This window comes from Stegodyphus dumicola, chromosome 8 (assembly GCF_044657685.1).
Source record: "Stegodyphus dumicola isolate Sdum_Otavi_A_Nest chromosome 8, ASM4465768v1".
Taxonomy (NCBI): domain Eukaryota; kingdom Metazoa; phylum Arthropoda; class Arachnida; order Araneae; family Eresidae; genus Stegodyphus; species Stegodyphus dumicola.
The window spans coordinates 42,316,128-42,334,971 of NC_140775.1; the positions used below are offsets into that span (position 1 = coordinate 42,316,128).

General features: G+C 30.9%; 1 protein-coding gene across 2 annotated transcripts in view; it reads right to left on the reverse strand.

The window, feature by feature from the left end:
- LOC118195994 (serine/threonine-protein phosphatase 2B catalytic subunit 3-like) overlaps positions 1-18,844 on the reverse strand; it is a 92,955-nt gene that overhangs the window by 19,125 nt on the left and 54,986 nt on the right. For both annotated transcript variants that reach the window (XM_085821786.1, XM_085821787.1), the window contains 4 exons: positions 17,797-17,922; positions 13,860-13,937; positions 13,695-13,779; positions 4,816-4,913 (listed from right to left, as the gene is read on the reverse strand). In XM_085821786.1, coding sequence (XP_085677912.1) covers positions 4,816-4,913; positions 13,695-13,779; positions 13,860-13,937; positions 17,797-17,922 — 387 coding nt within the window. The remainder of the gene's footprint in view (positions 1-4,815; positions 4,914-13,694; positions 13,780-13,859; positions 13,938-17,796; positions 17,923-18,844) is intronic.

The window sequence follows — 18,844 nt, forward strand, 5'->3', positions numbered from 1 at the left end:
ATCTTAATCAGTGCATAAGCACAAATACATACTGTGTTCAGTCGACCAACATTCTAGATAGCCAGAAGCGGCCCCTGTGAGAACAATTATGGCAAAATCGATATGCGAAGCATTATTGGAAATCTTTGATGAAAAGGGGCAAATATTAGGTAATAGGAAGCGACTAAGGTAACAATTTTATTGCAGAATCAACACAAGAATTTAATGCTAGATTTATGACATCAGGACATTCATAAAGTTCAGGATTAATTGAATGGTACAACAAAGTTCTAAAGCATATGCTGCATCATATCATTCGAAACAACTCTAAAAATTGGAATACACACATTTCATACCTGTTTTTTGCTTACTCAGAAATTCTAAATTATACTATAATGTATATAGCGATGGAAGTATTAAAATCATCATAGTCATTATTAGGTCAAATCAGGTAAAAGTAGTGTTGAATATCTACAGGAGTTAAAAATGAACTTAGAAAAAGCAGCATGGCAAGCACCTATGATAGCAAATGTTAATCAAACTAGGAGATCAAGTGTATCTGCTGATTCCAGAGTCTAGTAACAAATCATATGCCAGATGGACAGGACACACAGAAATAGTAGCTCATTGTGATCCAGATCCTTATAGAATAAAACTGACAGATGGAAGAATAAGGAGAGTTCCCATAAATAAAATCAGGAAATTTAATCCAAAAGTATGGCTATAAGGTGTAATATTTGAAAATGGAAGAATTGGGAGAAATCCATCCCACACCTAGTGTAAATGACAAATCAGATCATTTTCGTCTTTGCAAGACTTAAGCCATTTAGATAATGATAAAGGAAAAGACATGATAACTTGTTGAGAAAATAAGAAAAGTCATTTATAAATAAGGTACAAATTGCCAAAGTAGAGAACATAAATTAAGATTAAATGACACCGAATAAAAGAAGCCATATATTTATCGAATTCCAGAATCAATGAAGCCGCAAATAGACAAATAAATCGAAGCTGTCTATAAATCCCAAAGACTAGACAGAAAAATACAACAAAGCATTTGAGGAGTTAAAGAAATGTCTTGTGGAGACATCCAGTCTTTATAACCCTGTTCCAAAGTTAAATTTTATAATTCAATGTGATGCTTCCTCAACAGTTGTTGGTGCCTGCTTATTTCAATAGAAGAATGGAATGATTAGTTATTCTAGCCAGAAATTAATCAAAGCACAACAAGCATGGTCAACCTTAGAGAATGAAGCCTACACTGTGATTTGGAGCCTAAAAAGTTTAAAACATGGGTCTTTGGATCACATGTGGAAATGATAACTGATCACAATCTGTGAACTTGCGTTATGACCAGCTTTATCCGATCATCAGAAGTTTTGCTACTTGGCATATATTAGTTTATTATTAAAGATATTTTGCTTTCTTACTTTTTTGATAACTTAAATATCATCTTAATGAATGTAAGTTTATGAAAATGCAGACTAAAATAAGTAATTATACAAACTCAATTAATAAATGCTGTTTAAATACCGGTCTTCATGACGAATCTAAAATACTGCGCCACTCAGAGGGTTAAAAAGAATGAACCACAATCTTCTAAGCTAAAAGATGGACTCTTTCTTTACAAATGTATGATATTACAATGTCGCATTGCTCAGGTACTAAGCTGAACAATGCCAATGCGTTGTCCAGATTGGAGATCATCGAGGGACTTGTGTGAAAGTAAAGAACTCTTTATAGATATTTATGAACTTTTTGGATTATTGAAACTTTTTTGCATTTTCTTTTGTAGCTAGTACAGTCAAGTCTTTTATGTGTTTACGTATGTGCACAATACCTTTACACATGCGCATAATACGTTTATGCATGCACGTTTAATGTATAACCACAAAGCGAAAGCATGTTTTGATGTCCAAACAAAAAGTGGAACTGCTGCGAAAAATGCAAAAATGGGGGGGGGGGACATCGCAGCGCGCAACGAACTGGAAGTTGATCTGTCAGCACTATCTTTATCTTCAGGGCAGATGTTTTTATTTGATTCGGCTTATAATTCCTTACTAATTGTAGTATTTCATCTTGATGTATCCCGTCTTTGATATGATTTAAATCAAATTCCTCGTCATTATAAATATCACGAATACACATCAAATAGTTTTCTGGTTGCAATTTTCTAATTTCGACTATGCGTAATGTATGCTTTACGCATGTGCGGGTTGAAAGAAATGTTTAACAAAATAAACAAATAAATATTAAGCTTTTTTTTTGTAAATTTTGATACCCTTTAGATCATGATTGCTCTTTATTTCATAAATTACGGTTTCATATTTTTAATTTTATAATTTCTGCATGCCATCTTACCAGATTTAAACTGATGATCTATAATCCAGAAAAACCGATAATCCGGAATCGCCGAAGTCCCGACGAGTTCGGATTAAAGACTTTTGACTGTATATGACATCCATACAGAATAAGTATTATTCTTTGCATTTCAGAATTATTTTGAATACTAATTATTAATCATTTGTATGTTACAGTTTTAGAAGAAGTCTGATAGTAGATGTAGAAGTAATCTGTACAAATATTTTATTATGTATCTTTTAACTTCATTATTCATTGAATTGTTGACTTTAATAGGTAACTTTTTTTATTTGATGTCACCATATTTTGTCATATATTTCAATAGGCTTTCAACCTATTTCAATCTTGGACCGGGAGGATGATGTAGTGGTGATGCCAAATAATGTGATGCATACTGGGTGCTAACTCTAAATTTTAGAAGCACCAGGAAGCTGTTAATAAAAACAAAATTACGTTGTATTAATTAATGTATATATTGCAATTATTAGTAACATAGTTTTTAGTCTAGTGTGCAGTTTTGCGTGTGTAATAAAAATTTTAAAATAAAAAGAAGACTGAACATTCTAATTTACCTTCAGTGTACTGAGAGTAAATGGGTAATTATATTTATACTCAACTTCACTTAACTAGTCGGACTTGGCACCTTATTGCCTCACATATTTTCCTCAGTTTTGTGCTATTGCTTAAAAAACAATAATTCTAGGCTCCTGATTGCTTCACGAGATCATGTGATTTTGTCAGAGGCGAAAGTGCTTCATTTTCACTTCTTTTTCAGATTCTCTTAGGAAGCTACCTGAGGAATTTTCAACCTGTCAAGCTTCTTCTTGGAATCAAATGAGACAACTTGAAACAGCTGCTAAGAATTAGCAGCTGAAAACAAGTTTTAAAACAAGTTTCTAAGTATCCATCAATCAATTCATTGTCATTAAGGTGACATACAGAAATTTCAGCTGGTCAGCAGAAAAGTTACTTTTACTGCATACCTTAAAAAAAAAAAAAAAATCAATAAGTAGGGAACGATGTTGGTTAAGTAGTAATCAGTAAGTAGGGAACGATGCTGGCCTTTGCATACTTTAAACATGAAAAAGCTAGTTCATATAAGTATGTAGATCTAAAACGAGAGTAGATATATTCACTATACTTGGAATTAGGATGCATTTCTCCACAGACTTATTTTCAAAAACCTTTCTCAGTTCTATAGTTCATAAGGTTACATCAGTTTAGAGGCATGATTTCATTTTCTAACCTTTAATATTACATAATGCTGGGCATAATGCCACAATCCCACCATCTTGACAGACAAAATTAAAGGCAGACTGTCAATGCCTTTTATGATAGTAAGGAAGATATGATTGTTTGTTTCTATGAGTTCCAACTAAGTTGTGCTTGCATGATGAAACATAATTGTTAGATTGATTACTCTAAGTTACAAAAGTTAAAAAGTAAAATTTAAAAAAGAATGATTTGAATCATTCTTTTTACATCCTGAAGAAAATGGGATTAGTTGGGAAGAGGCTGTTTTCTTAAATTTATCAGCACAATAAAAATAAATTTTACTTTTTAACTTTTGTAACTTGTCTGTATTTTAATTCAGCATCTCAAATATAACAATATTTACATTTGAAATGCTGAATTAAAATACAGGTAATAAATTCACAGTACAATCTTTATACCAATTTCTCTTTCCAGTAAATGACGGCAAGCAAAATGGGTATAGTCATTACACAAACACACATCAAAAGAACTTTTAAATTCATAACTGAATTTTTACTTCATTTGTTTTTATACAGTACAGAAAATGTGTTATTTTGCTAGGATATTATTCTTTATAAACGTGTCAAACAAGTGCAACCATTTAGATATGCCTACAACTTTATTAATTTAATGCAACATTCTGAAATATCAAGCAAAATGACATTAAAAAACACAGGTTTAAGAAATTCAAACCCAAGACTAAAAATTTCAGATTATTTTTACTTTTATGTGACTCTTAAAGATTTCAAAATGTTTATTGAATCAGAACATAAGTTAAATCACCTTACTTTTGTAATAAAAAATTCTTGACACACTGAAAACTTTTTGATACTTTTTTTTATTATAATTTTGTGAGCAATTTGATTATGCATACACTAAAAGCAAATTTCACTTCTTATTCTAACAGCAAACAAGCACACTAATTTTAAAATTCATCAAATAGTAATTTTAAAATTTCTGCAAGAAGGCACTGAAATAATACAGATTAATATAGAAATATTTTTTTATTTCACAGCTATAATGTGCACAGCATCTACAATGATCAAATTATCAAACATGATTACACACTTAGAGATGCAAAATTGTTAAAAATTAATTTCCTTTCCAACCTTGACAAAAATTCACACACACATATATACTATATCACTTTGTTTTTTTCATAGATTAATTTAACCTGAGATTTATTAAAGCAGAATAAATTAAATATATAAATGGTACTACCATTTTGCAGTGAAGAACTACCTCCTGAAAGTGCACCTCGAGGTAAAGTTCCAGATGGAGTGAGGCCTTTAAGTTGAAGAACACTTTCACTCTCTTCCCTGTAAATATTCAATATTGATAAAAATATAAACACAATATGATTTAGCCACAAATATCAAACACAAAATTAAAATGAAATAAAGGGCATGTATAAATAAACCTCATTCAATATTTAGTTGCACAAATTTGTACTGAAATAAAAGTTACCACATTTTGAAAAATTACATAACATTTGGTAATGATGTAAGAATATGAATTAATTGAAGAGTTACTTGTAAAATGCTCCAAAATACTTTTACAGTGAACTTTTATTTCATTTTAATGATATAAACATTCTTTTCTGAACATTACCCATTTTTTCAATAATAATATCAGTTTTAAACTAATATATGTCCAGCCTCCTCTGAATAACCCTACTAAGTTAATAAATGCAGTGGCTGAATAAATATTCTAAATAGTCTAATTTAAAATCATTAAATATAATTATTATTACTATCAGCTTATCTTTAGAAAATACTTATGACCCTGATACAATATTTCTACAACTAAGTACTGTTATCAATCAGGTAAAAATCTACTTAACAGCAATCTTTTTTAAAACTTTCAGTCTTAATTCTCAACAGATATTAAATACTTAAATTTTTTACAGGGCAGTTTATTATAACGCTAGTGAGATATAGTGTATTTAGACACATGCAACCTAGTAAAATGCAGTAAGATTAGAAAGGAGACCAGTTAGGTTAGGCTCAGATAATGATAATTTTAATAGTGTTGTATTTTTTAAATTATTCCAATTGACACTGAAATGTTATGACTAAATCAAGCTAAATATTTACAGTGATAATAATAATCAATCAAAGAAGAAAGAAAGAAACTACAAAGTCCCCCTTTGCAGGGCTAATTTTATTCAACATTAGTTTAGTAATTAATTACTCAAAGCTTTGCCTGATAAATACACAATAATTCAAGGGAGAAAAATGTTAAGGCAGACAAATAGCATTTGGCTTTTAAACCTGCAGGTAGTTATTAATGAAAGAATGAGATTCTGGTCAGATATAGAAGAGATCTACATATCAGAATTAGCTTTTGGATGCATTAACCTTCTCAGCATTACGAGTATCGGAAACATTCTCCTACCTCTGTGACTATGACTGTAACTTTAACGGACTCTTAAGTTTTGATTTCGAATTGTAACCATATAAAATATTTTCCAAAATGCTGTAAAATGTGCTTTAACTTTAATGCTTTAATAAATGTCTTCAAAATATTAGATCACTGTTGTGAATTCTGATGAATTTTAGATTTAAGCAATGAACATATTTGCCACCTACAGAAATGGTAGAAGAAACCTCAAGATGAGTAATCACCATTCCTTTATTGAAAATTTTGAATAACAAGTTTTTCATGAAATTTAAAAGTTTCCCAAAATGTAAGGAATACATACTACTTTCTTGATTATAATTTAAAAAACAATATTTTAATTTTGTACTTTAATTCTTTTTTTTTTTTTTTTCCCAATATACATCCAATCTGAAATTGGATTAGAATCTGGCAAAACAATTCATGCATAATGAATTGGAAAACAATCCCTCTATATGTAACTTTACATCAATAATGCTTAGAGGGTTAAGCTGTTCTTTGTCAAATATCACTTAAGTGCTTGAAGCTTTAAGCAATATTATGTATATTTCAGTCTCTAATCCACATTCCCCTTTTTTGATTAAACATCTTTATTCATTATTAAAACCATATTCATCGTTATTCACATCAAGAATAATGACGCCCACTGAGCACGTTCTATTACCGGAGAGGTTTTCTTTTCCCTCTTAGCATGACTAATTAATAAAAAATCTTGTGAAACAAATCCATAATTATTTTTTTTTAAATCACTTACTTTAAAGCAAGGATACAAATGTGTCCAATGAATCTGTTCCTAATTAAGTCTTAAAAATTGCTAAAAAATTCACCACAACACCTGCTTTAAGCAATAACTAATCAGGGTTCAATTATATAGCTAATTAAAAAATATCTTACATTAGAAGCAGCGAAGAGGGGGAAAAATGTGTGGCATGGACGCACTCACCTGATCAATGCTCATATTTACAGAGCATTAAGTGTTGCCACACTATTTGTATTTGGGATGCAAACTGAAGAAGATATCTGGATTTATTCCGCATATCTTCACCTATAAAAATTGTTACCGCGTGGAGTTGTAAAAAATCTTCCCAATTTTTTACTAATACTTTTCCTTTTCTAGCATGTTTATAGGCAAGGTTTATATGTTAGTTAGCTTCACAATGTTTATATGTTAATTATGGTTTTTTAGGTTAGGTAACCTCCAAAAATATTAATTCAGCACCTAAATAACTAGAAAATATCAAAATGTTGAATCTAATAATTCTTTGTTTTGAAACTGAATGGCAATGATTTCCAAAGCTATTTAGAAATAAATGTAATCATGAATTATGCTTTTTTCTAGAAAACAGACAAAATGCTATTTTTATATATTTAAAACTGTAAATTTTGAGATTCCAGTAATGCAATCAGTAGGATGTTATAAACCATATTATTAGGATCCAACTTTATTATTTGCATTCTGTGAGGTGTTTTGATGTTAGTTTTCAGATATTACGGGATGAATGAACTTTAAGGGATGAGTTGCCAAATTCAATTATTGTTTACTTTAATTATTATCGGGTTTCAATGAAAGATTCCCACCATCACAAATATCGTCTGCACAAACAATTCATGCAGGCGTGTTTAATCCTATTTTGTCAAACAATTTTTGGTCTTTGAAAAAAAGAAACTTGCTTTAGAACACTGTGTTGTGTAATTTGTAAAAACATGTCGTTATCATTAATTACAACGTGTCTGAAATGGAACTATCATGTTACCAGATTAGAACCATCATTTACTTCCAGTTCTGTGGCAAAAAGTCCACTACAGAATGTCCCCAAATGATGTGCACAGCTTTAGGTACTAATGTTGTATCATATGACACTGCAAAAGTTTGGTACCGAAAGTTCAAAAACAAGGCCTATGACATTCAAGAAGAGCGCTCTGGCCGGCTTGCTGATGATGATGAGGGCCACCTGCGAGAACTTATGGAAGACGATAAGTTATGCTATTACTCGAGAGCTTGCTAAGGAGTTAGACATTAGTGCCATGTCCATTACTTTTGCTATGCATCACATTAACTTGATGTACAAGTTCAATCACTGAGTGCCGCATGAACTGGCTCAAGCAGATAAAGACAGACATATTTGGGCCTACACTAATCTGCTATAATATTAATGCAAGGACAAAATTATGGACTGGATCATCCCTTGTGATGGAAAGTGGATTTATTTCAACAACACAGGCCAAAGACGGGGCTAGTCTGTGCCCGGTGAGCCTATCAGCAGCGTCACAAAGTGCAATTTTACCAGGGCTATTGAGTCGGTAGGGAAAATGACCGACTCCACCTCGACTCCCTCATGTATATATGTAAACATATACACATGGGTTACAGCTTATTTTTTTTTTAATATAAAAGAAGTAATAAATACTACAGAAAAAAATTTGATGGCATAGCAAATTATTTATATTAACTAGCATTTATTATGAAATGGAAAAAAATGGCTTTAGTTATTTCTAAGAAACAGTATAACTTTGGCAAGATCTTTTTTGTTGGAAGACCATAGATCCGATTTGATAACCTTTACAGCCAAAAAGAGTCTTTCCACACTAATTTGAGTAGGAAGAAGACTGTTACCGTTTGGGTTACTTCTTTTAACTTTTCAGGATAGATTTTTATAAGTTCTAAAAGAGGTGTCTTGCAAGCGCAATCATATTTCTCTATTTCTTCAAATGCTGTGTAGAAATCTTGTTTGTGTTTTTCATTTTTATATCTAAAGGCTCTTGGTTCTTTATTTTCATTCGCTTTGCCTTAACCATTTGAATATTATCCAAAAATATTTCTCAAAATCTAATTCATCACTGGAAGAGGATGATAGAGACTCAGTTGCAATGTCTGCAGTTTGACTGTCCTGTTTTGAACTCTCCAATTGTTCTGAGAATAATTTCATTCTTAGTGAAAGTTCATAGGTGGCTTTCTTTGCCATTTTAATTTGTCCATCATCCAAGAAAATTTGGTGTTTTGGATCTACATATATTGAACTCGGCAAGATCTCATTGTCTAGCAAAATAGTTTCTCTTTTCTTCATTGAAGAAATGATTCCTTCTGCAATAAACTCTCCATTTCAGGAAGGACAAACATCCCATTCTTCCATTCTCGCCTCCTGTTAATTCTTCAGATTGCAGCTTTTTTGTGGCTATATACGGTGTAGAAAGAAGAGTTTCCAATTCTGCAAGATCATTCCACAGTCTTTCTGTTATTGAAACATTAGGGTTATCTACATCTTCTAAAAAAGTTCTTAATTCTAAAAACCTCTTTATCATCAAATGTGTACATCCTTATAGCGTTGCTTGATCAATCGCTTCCTAAGAATGACATCAATTTTGGGAGTTTTTGCTGTTATTGCTGCTTACCTAAATTTACCAGTGAGATTTGTAACTAAATGAATCAGTTTAATCCCTAATGGCAAATATCACATCCATCCTCCTCCCTTATATTTATTTATTAATATGTCAATAAATTAGAAAATAACTATTCATTAATGTATATAGTTCATAAATAAAAATAATAACTCAGCTTGTCATTAATTTTTCGATTCATTTTAATTTAATTTCAAATTCAAACTGTCCAACAAAAACTGGAGTCGGAGTCACCTGTTTTTAGCGACTCCAGCTCCAACTTCTTTATCCCAAAATCTGCCCGACTCTCCAGCCCTGAATTTTACTAACAAAAAGATATGCTTTGTACCTGGTGGGATTGCCGTGGTATTATCCACAAAGAATATTTGGAAAAAGAAAAAAACCCATATCATATCTAGCGACACGCACAGCTAAACAGGACATTTCTGAGAAACGAAATTCTAGGAGCACTGGTTTAAACGGAACGTTTCCCAGAAATGTTCATCTAGCTGAGGAAGTGATGTTCTCGGCTACGAAGAACATTTTAAAACTTTTCCAAAAATGTTTCTTTTGCAGCTGTGCTCCACATAGAGATAAACCAATCGGATTAAAGTTCTGTTTCTGAAGGATCACGGGCAAGTTTCAATATGGCGATGGCTGCAATTGTTGAGATCCCGGATGGTGGAAATAGAAGCTGATTTAATCGAAGAAAAATGGAAAAAGCCATATATATATTGTTGTAGTATAACTAAAATGACTATAAGTCATTTTTAAGATGTTTATACATTCATTAAATTTATAATCATGGAAATTTCAGAGTAGACAGTATTTTATGACGTGCTTTTGGTGATTTGTTTACAAATTATTTGTCACCAAAATCTGCTTGTATATACGTGACTTTACTTTTTTGCTAATTACTTATGTTTTAAATTGAAATTGCATAATCAGCGACATACCGTAAACAACATGAAAGGTGTGTAAAAATGGAAAACATAGCTTATGTAATAATGAGAACAAACATTAAATTTGTAAGCTATTATTTTCATGTTATTAATGAAATACTTTTTAGATTATAAATACATTAAGATTTTTATTATAAATGCTACATATTGGAATACTGGAATTTTATGGATTTATTATTCTGAATGATAAAAAAACATTTGTATATACATTTATTACTATAAGTCTTATTCATTACATTAATACTAATAAACATACATCAACAACGTCTAAACCATCACATCTCTCTCTCCATACGTATGTAAATATATGACTTATTAGATGTGTGTGTGTGTGTGTGTATATATATATATAAATGAATACAAAAATGAACATTGCCAAAAAGTTTTTTTGAAATTACTTTTAATTCATGTAATGATCATGTAATTGGCAACAACTATAGTCATCAGTTCTTCGTACATTATCCTGGATATGGAATACACAGTTGAAAAAAAATTGAAGGCATGACTAAAATGCATTTTGTGTAATAGGCTAGTCATTAAAATTCACCCATTTACTCACAACCTCTGCATTTCTAATTAGGAATTTAACAAAAACAAAAAAAAAAAAAAAAAAAAACCTGAGCAAGTAACCTAAATGAAATATTTAACATTTTGGGAATAAAATAAATATTTTTTACTGATCACAAAACATATATTAATAAATGATGCTATATTGTGTACATAAAAGTTATTAAATAAATATAAGGATATAAAAATACTGTTTACAATAATAAAATCAGAAATAATGACAAATCACTGAATGTACAATGTAAAAGTATTTACAAACAACAGCTCATTACAAGAATCAGAGTAAAAAAATATACAATTTAAAAGTAACAATTAATTTAATAAACATGTCATTTTGCCAAGGTACTGATACAAAAGTATTAAAATAATTACAAAATATATTTTATATATACATGGAATTTGAAAGCAAATGTCTCTTTCGCCAATCTGAGCAATAACGAGTCTTGTTTAGCTTTTAAGTCTGTTTACCAAGTGAATATGGTAACACAGTTAGGTAGGTTTCGTGGAAATGACGTTCTGAGAAATGTTTCTTTTGATGCCATGTTCCGGCTATGAGTAGCATATGTGATAGTGATTTTTAGGTGTACATCGAGATGCTAGTCTGTGTAGACGTTGCTAACAAGAAAAAATGTCAAACTGAGTTCTGGCACAAAAGGTAATGTTCCATCAAGACAATGCAAGACCACATGTGTTTGCATTCACCTACCTGACTCTGTACAGACTGAAATGAGATTTTTTGCCACACCCACCATATAGCCCTGACATCGCTCCTTCAGACTTCTACCTTTTTTTCACACTTGCAGCTACATCTTGCTGGTGTTATCTTCCATTCTGTACTGGACGTCTGAAATGAGGCTGATCTATTTTTGGACTCGCGGCCACTTAGTTTCTGGGTAGAAGGATTTGAAAAACTACCAAAATGTTGGCAGAAAATCTTCGATTTCAGTGATTGCCACCTGCACTAAAGGTACTGCTATCATATTTTTTCCCTAACTTTATAAGGAACATTTTTTTGTGGGAAACTTTTATAACAACCAGATATTTTGTAAATTTAAAACCACACTATTGAGATTCGCTATTCTGTTAATTTAGTGACGACTGAGGCATTGTTATCGTAATGCAAGATTTCAATTACATTACCTTCACTTAGCATTTCTTTTGATATACGAAATCCTTCATATTCCCAGCTCTCACTGTCACACAAATTTCAGTAGCTGGATATAAATTATACCAAGTATTTAAAAAAATGCCTACCAACACAATTTCTCATGATCTTGCAATGTCTCACACATTAAATTTTGTATTAAAATATTTCTAGAATTCTTGGATCATCCTACTTTAGCAACGATTTTTAAAAAGCTACTTTACATGTGCAGACAGACTGTCTGCATTGTCATGTCAAATGTCAATCAGTCAATATACATTGGCTGATTGACAGATGTACAGTTTCAGGAAAGAGCAAATTGGAATCATTACTTAAAACAGCAATTTTTATTAGATTACCGTAATTTCCGGAAGAAACGCTGTGGCGTTTACGTGTTTAAAACTTAAATTTTCAGCGGGTGCGGCATTTAGGTGCACTAAAAATAAAATATTTCCCATGATGGTCATTGTACATAGTTTGGATGGCCTTGTCATTGTGCATAGATTGGTGCTGTTCCCACACAAAAGACCACTCAGTTGCTTTTTGTGAACGTTATTTTGTTTACGTTCTTTCCCTTGAATGGACCTACATGCCTTATTCACCCTAAACGAGATCTCAGAACAATAACATTCTTCCCCCTTTCAAATCAACATTCTCATCATTTTGAATAGTCTCTCTCCTCTGCCATTCGATGAATCTTCCAGGACCCATCCTCTTTCCACCCCTGCCTTTTCTGCAATTTTTTTCAAAGGCCGACACGACTCCACCTGCCTTGCAATAACGAACTCTGACCTATTTCCCCTTCAGCATGAATGGATTTTTCTTGGCATTCTGCCAAATACAGATCCCATCAGTTAGGGTACAAGTACTTGTTGGATAGTTTTTAATTAGGGAGCGGAAAATTTTTGAAAATGTCTCTAAACGGCACAGAAGCTATACATTTCTTACCTTTAATTTATTTTTGAGTTATGGATTCATTTCATGCATTTTTCTTAACTGGTATGTCATAGATCAGTACTTAGGTTGAGTTTTAGCATCTATACGGCCCACGACGATGTCATGCGCAATTTAATCTATTGCGGCGTTTCTGTGTAATTTTAATTTTTTCCCGCCATTTTTCTAGAGTGCGCCGTTTACGCTGATGCGGCCTTTCTACAGAAAGTTAAGGGAGCAGTGCAATTTGCTATGTTAAATGAAATTAAGTTCCTTGGAATCTTCTCCTTCCCCCTTGTGACTAATGTATTAAAAAAAAATCAGCAAATCACATTTAAAATAAATATATCTTTGGGCTTTACTTATTATTATATAGGTCAGAAAAATACTAAACACGCCAAGCAATCAAGGGCTGAAGGTGTTATCATGGTTAACATCAATACAGTGACATTCAGCGGCCATGATGGGATTCCCTAGCCTAGTGTTTGAAAGTGACATACAGGAATTTCAATTAGTCACGAGAACTTGCTTTTTCTTGATGGCCAGATTTTGTAAGTAATAATAAAAAATATTGCTAGTGGTCTGAAAGTCCAGATTTTGAATTTTATAATGTTAAAACTAAGAAGAAATAATTCTAACAATACTTTCATAAATGAACGAATATATTTCTCAGGTTTATAAATATGTAGCAGCAGTTATCTTTAAAAGAAATAACTTACCTTAATACAGAAAATACTCGAGCCATTTTTCCAATAGCTCTGATTTTATTTCTTATAACTTCTTTTCTGGCACTTCCTGCACCACCTGCAGTTAATAAATCATTCAAGAGATTTTTAAGATGCAAAAAAATCTAAAAACACAAGAGAAAGAGTGAAGTACATTACCTTCAAATGTATCATCTCCTTCTGACATTAATTCATCATCAGAACAAATATTGAGCACATTTAACAGCATTTCAGTAACTGAAAAATAAATTAATTGAATACAAAAATATAAATAGTTCAAAAAATTATATATGTGTCTAAAAATAAAATAGGGAGGTAAGTTTAATTGCTATTACATTTGTTACAGTAATGCATATTTAAAAACAAATGTGTGGTAAATTATTAATCACAGTTTTGTTTACATTTAGCTACAATTTAATATTTTGGTTCACCTATTCTTTTACTTCTGTGTGTCATAAATAACTACTTAACAAGTCTAAATTATATCTATCTAAAATAAGTTTTGTGCATACTTACATTTCATTCATTATTTTAAAACATGTGGCACTGATAAACAAACTTTATCAATTAAAATTGATAAACAAACAATTAAAGTTACCAGATATTCAATCAATTAAAATTATCACCAAGAAATTTATGCCATGAAATATATCCAAATGGATTTATATTAATAACATAACTGAGGTAAGATAAGTCCAAGACTTCTATAATAAAGCACGTACATATGTATTTGCTTGCATAACATAAAACTGAAATTAAAAAAATATTTATAAACAGTTATTTTGAAAGATATTTTAATTGTCATTAAAAAAAAAGCACTGACTTAAATTTCATAAACAGCATTCACAATATTAACATTCAAAAACTAAGGATGACAAGTAAAGAAAACACACACATTAGAGAAATTCATAGCTAATAGTAGATGTAAACTAATAAAAATAAAAAAATAAAACATATGCCATTTTTTTTAATAAATGAAAACAAAGTTTTTACTTGAAAAACTCAATGAAAATATCTCTGCATCACACTTAATTAACATTTTTATCATTTCACTTTCAGTACAAAACATACATCAAATTGCATATATAACTACGCCATTGTATTCATGATTTACAAGACGCGAAATGTATTAAAAAAAATTAAGGAAATGGGTGGTTTGTAAATTTTCTAATGTGTAGGAAGTGAGAACGAACATGATGAAACATAACTACCCACACGTGCCATTGCGATTTCTTTTGATGGGAGTCCCAGTCATAAGCACAAATATACATTGATATTTCATTGTTCCAGTATAAGCTTTGATGGAAAAATACAGCATGCAAAAAAGATAGTTTTGTACTTAATATTGCAAACTACAGATTAAATTATTTTTTAGTTGTACTGTTTTTTTAAAATTAGAATAAGGTAGGTTTAGAAATGTATTTATCAGTAAATATGAAAAAGAGTACAAAAACTGTACAATACACAAACTGCCATCTCTGTTGCAGATAATGTTAAAGTATCAAAATCTCTTATTTTGATACAAACAACAGAAGGAAAATACATGGTAAGGCAGTGCACATTTTGTATATTGCACAGTATACTTAATTCTTTCTTTATTAAAGGTAGGTAATGCTTTAAAGTATGTAATTTACCAATTAAACCAGATATATTTATGTACATTGCATAAACATATTTTGTACATGCAATAAAAGTCAACCTTGCGGAGGAGCTCGAAATATCAAATTCTAGATTATAAGGTATTTCTCCTACTTCCCTAGCGTGCCTTCGTGGTGTAACGGTAGCACTCTGAGCCAGTATTCCAGAGGTCCGTGGTTCGATTCACGGTGAAGGCGGTTGCATATTTTTCACCTTTTCTGCTTCCAATTAACCTAATGACTCTACAAGTGGCGCTCGAACTAAAAGGGTTGTGGATGATGATTCTCCGCATTTAGTATTTGGCGACTAGGTCCCCTAAAACCCTAGTCACCCTTTAAAATGGGGAGTATATAAGGTATTTCTCCTATTTCCCTAGCGTGCCTTCGTGGTGTAATGGTAGCACTCTGGGCCGGTATTCCAGAGGTCCGTAGTTCAATTCCCGGCAAAGGCAGTTGCATATTTTTCATCTTTTCTACTTCCAATTAACCTAATGACTCTACAAGATAACATGAATATTATGGATAATTGAGCATACAGAATATATAAAGCCAAATGAACAGAAGAAGAAATTTCCAGTCTAAACTTACAAAAACAATAACTTTATTTTATTTTTTATTTATTTATTTTGTATGAAAAGCTAGTATTTAAAAAATATGCAAGATTTTGAAAAAATGTATTTCAAACTTAAAAGCCAATGCATATTTGTATATCTTTACCACATAAAATTAAAATATTTTAACCTATTATGAAATCTCGTCAACACCACATAAGCTGGCAAAAATTCTGCCAAACTTGTTCCCAGCACAAAGGCCTTTGTATTTTTTAGATACAAAAAATGGATACAGCATATTTTTTACATATATAAATTTTTTATCACAATTTTTCATGTTGCATCCCTATTGTTTATCCATTTTAAAATAAAATCACATACCATTTTCACTAACATAAATTTTCTTTGTAATAGTATCCCTAATATTGAAAATACTCCATTGCATGGTATTCTATAGCAAATAGGTTTCAATCCCCCCCCTTCAAAATGTGAGTAAAATACAGAAAATAGTAATTAGCTTATATTCCTCTTCAGAAAAACTAAACCAGCTTTTTTTGAGAATTAACTGCTTTACATAAAATCATGATAAAGATTTTGATTGTTTGTGACATCAATCTTAACCATTATTGGCACTTCTGTTGGTCAAAAACAGTTCAATGAGAAACACGTCTATGAAGAATGAGGTCTCAGTACTAATTCTTGAAATTGCACGAATATACAACTGTGTGTGTATATATGCACGTAACTAATGTTCTCTGAAATAGAATCATGTAATTGTATTTGGAATTTTGAGCAGTAGTCCTACATCTGCTTTATGACAACTTTGCAAATTTTTTCATCTGAGTCTTTATTTCATAATCAGGGGAAAATATATATATATATGCACATAAAAGAAACATTCAAGAAGATGTGTATGCTTCATTTTCTTAACTTCAGCCCTAGACTTATAATTCTGGAAACAAAGTTCCTGGATTTAAGACATAAAATTTTAATAAAATGATTTTATACTTGGGATGAGGAAAAATCTAACTTTTGTGTTTAGTCTCTGTAAAGCAAAATACTCATCATGCTTTAACAGGTTGAATAAAATTTCATGCATGCAAAATTTATGAAGGTATCAGAAATTTATATTTTCATGGGGGAACTAAAAATTAATAAATCAAGAACAAACATTTAGTTCTATAAGGTAATAAAGACTGTTTCCATCCACACTGATTGTTTCAGCCCTATTAATTACCGGACAATGAATTTACATTTTGTAGCTTGCTTGAGTAATATCAAATTAGATATTATTCAACAAATTTTATGTTAAATAATGTGTAATTTTGATTAGTAATATGCAACAAAAAGGTAATTAAGTAAGTAAATTCGTTCTCAAATATATTGATGAATCTTGCACATAAAGGTATGCAACTTTCTAACTTACTAAAATATATCATATATTTTACTAATTGGCTTTTTTGTCTTACAGATAGAATATAAAAAACTACTTATAAAAACTTAACATCCCCAGACTCAATATTATTTTCACAAAATATTCTACCTTAACACTTTCAACCACGGAATTTTAGAACTTTTAAAAAAATGGGGGAAGGTTCTACAAAATGTTCTTTATGCATGTTAGAATTCCCTTGCAACATATTAGCAAGTTCCTACTATAAAATCATTCCACAAACAATATTCAAAAGCAAATATCCACAAGATGAGCAGGAAAGCACTTTAAACAGAATGCTAGATGAGTCCCCTAACAATGAATAGTAAAACAATCTCTACATATGAAGATGAAAACCTCCATTAGCAGGATTGAAAGAGTTAACTGGAAGCATGTGTCTAAATCTGTATGTATAGAAATGAAGCATGTAGCAACCTTTTTTTAATATGCTCTATAGATGAGATTGAGAAACTTACCTTTCTCTCCCACAAAAGGCAATGACCAAGTGAAGACATCCATAAAATTTGGCAACCAGTATGGATGAGGAGAACAATTAAATTGTCTGATATTCATAACATTATTTTCATATTTCAGTACTGCAGCTACAAACAATTTTATATACATTAGAAATTTTTTCACACAAAACATTATGAATATATGGAAACCTTGGTTCGCGGACTTAACTCTTCCCTGAATATAATTTTTCATTCAAAATATTCATAAAGTGAAATAATTTCCTCCCCCATAGGAATTAATATACAATGAATTAACCTGTTCCCACAACGCAAATGAATACTAAAAAAAACAGTATATTGTATGTAAGTTGGAAAAACAAAACTAATGGACATTAACACTACACAATATTTATCACAACACTAAAAGGTATAAAAAAATAGGAAAACTTAAAATTTTACTGTATTTTTGCAAAGGAAAGTTCATGGTACAAACAGAATATGGTGAAGAGGCCAAAAGTGCAAAATGTTATTTTCTAAATGAGAAATCCAATTTGGTAAAAATGCTAGAGAGCTGCTATCTTTGTGGGACTTTTTTTCTTCTTATCTCTTAATAATAATGTTCTAATTTAGAATCACTGAGCATAATTCTCATTACAAATTTGTCCCCCGTGATTTGTTTCTGCGAATGTTTTAAAATGTTCCTAAAGCATGCATTGTTATTGCTAAACTTTGTGCTATGACTTACTGCTTTATCAGGGTTTATGGTAATGTTTTACGAACCTTTACATCTTACCGTCATTCTGCAAAAATTTTGTTGATTAGGTGACTAGGAATATTTTCCTTCTGTCTTTTTATTCTGAAGACATTTCTTCCACCGCATTAACTGCATTTCATTTTTATGTATAATTTGTTGTTGGCTTACCTGTTCATGTTTCAAGACATTGTTTATCATTCGAGAAACATTTTTCTTTTTAAATTTGTGACCTATGGCATTTGTGAACCAAGGTTTCATTCTGCTTTTAAAATACATAAAACAAAAATCACAAAAAAAAAAAAAAAAAAAAAAAAA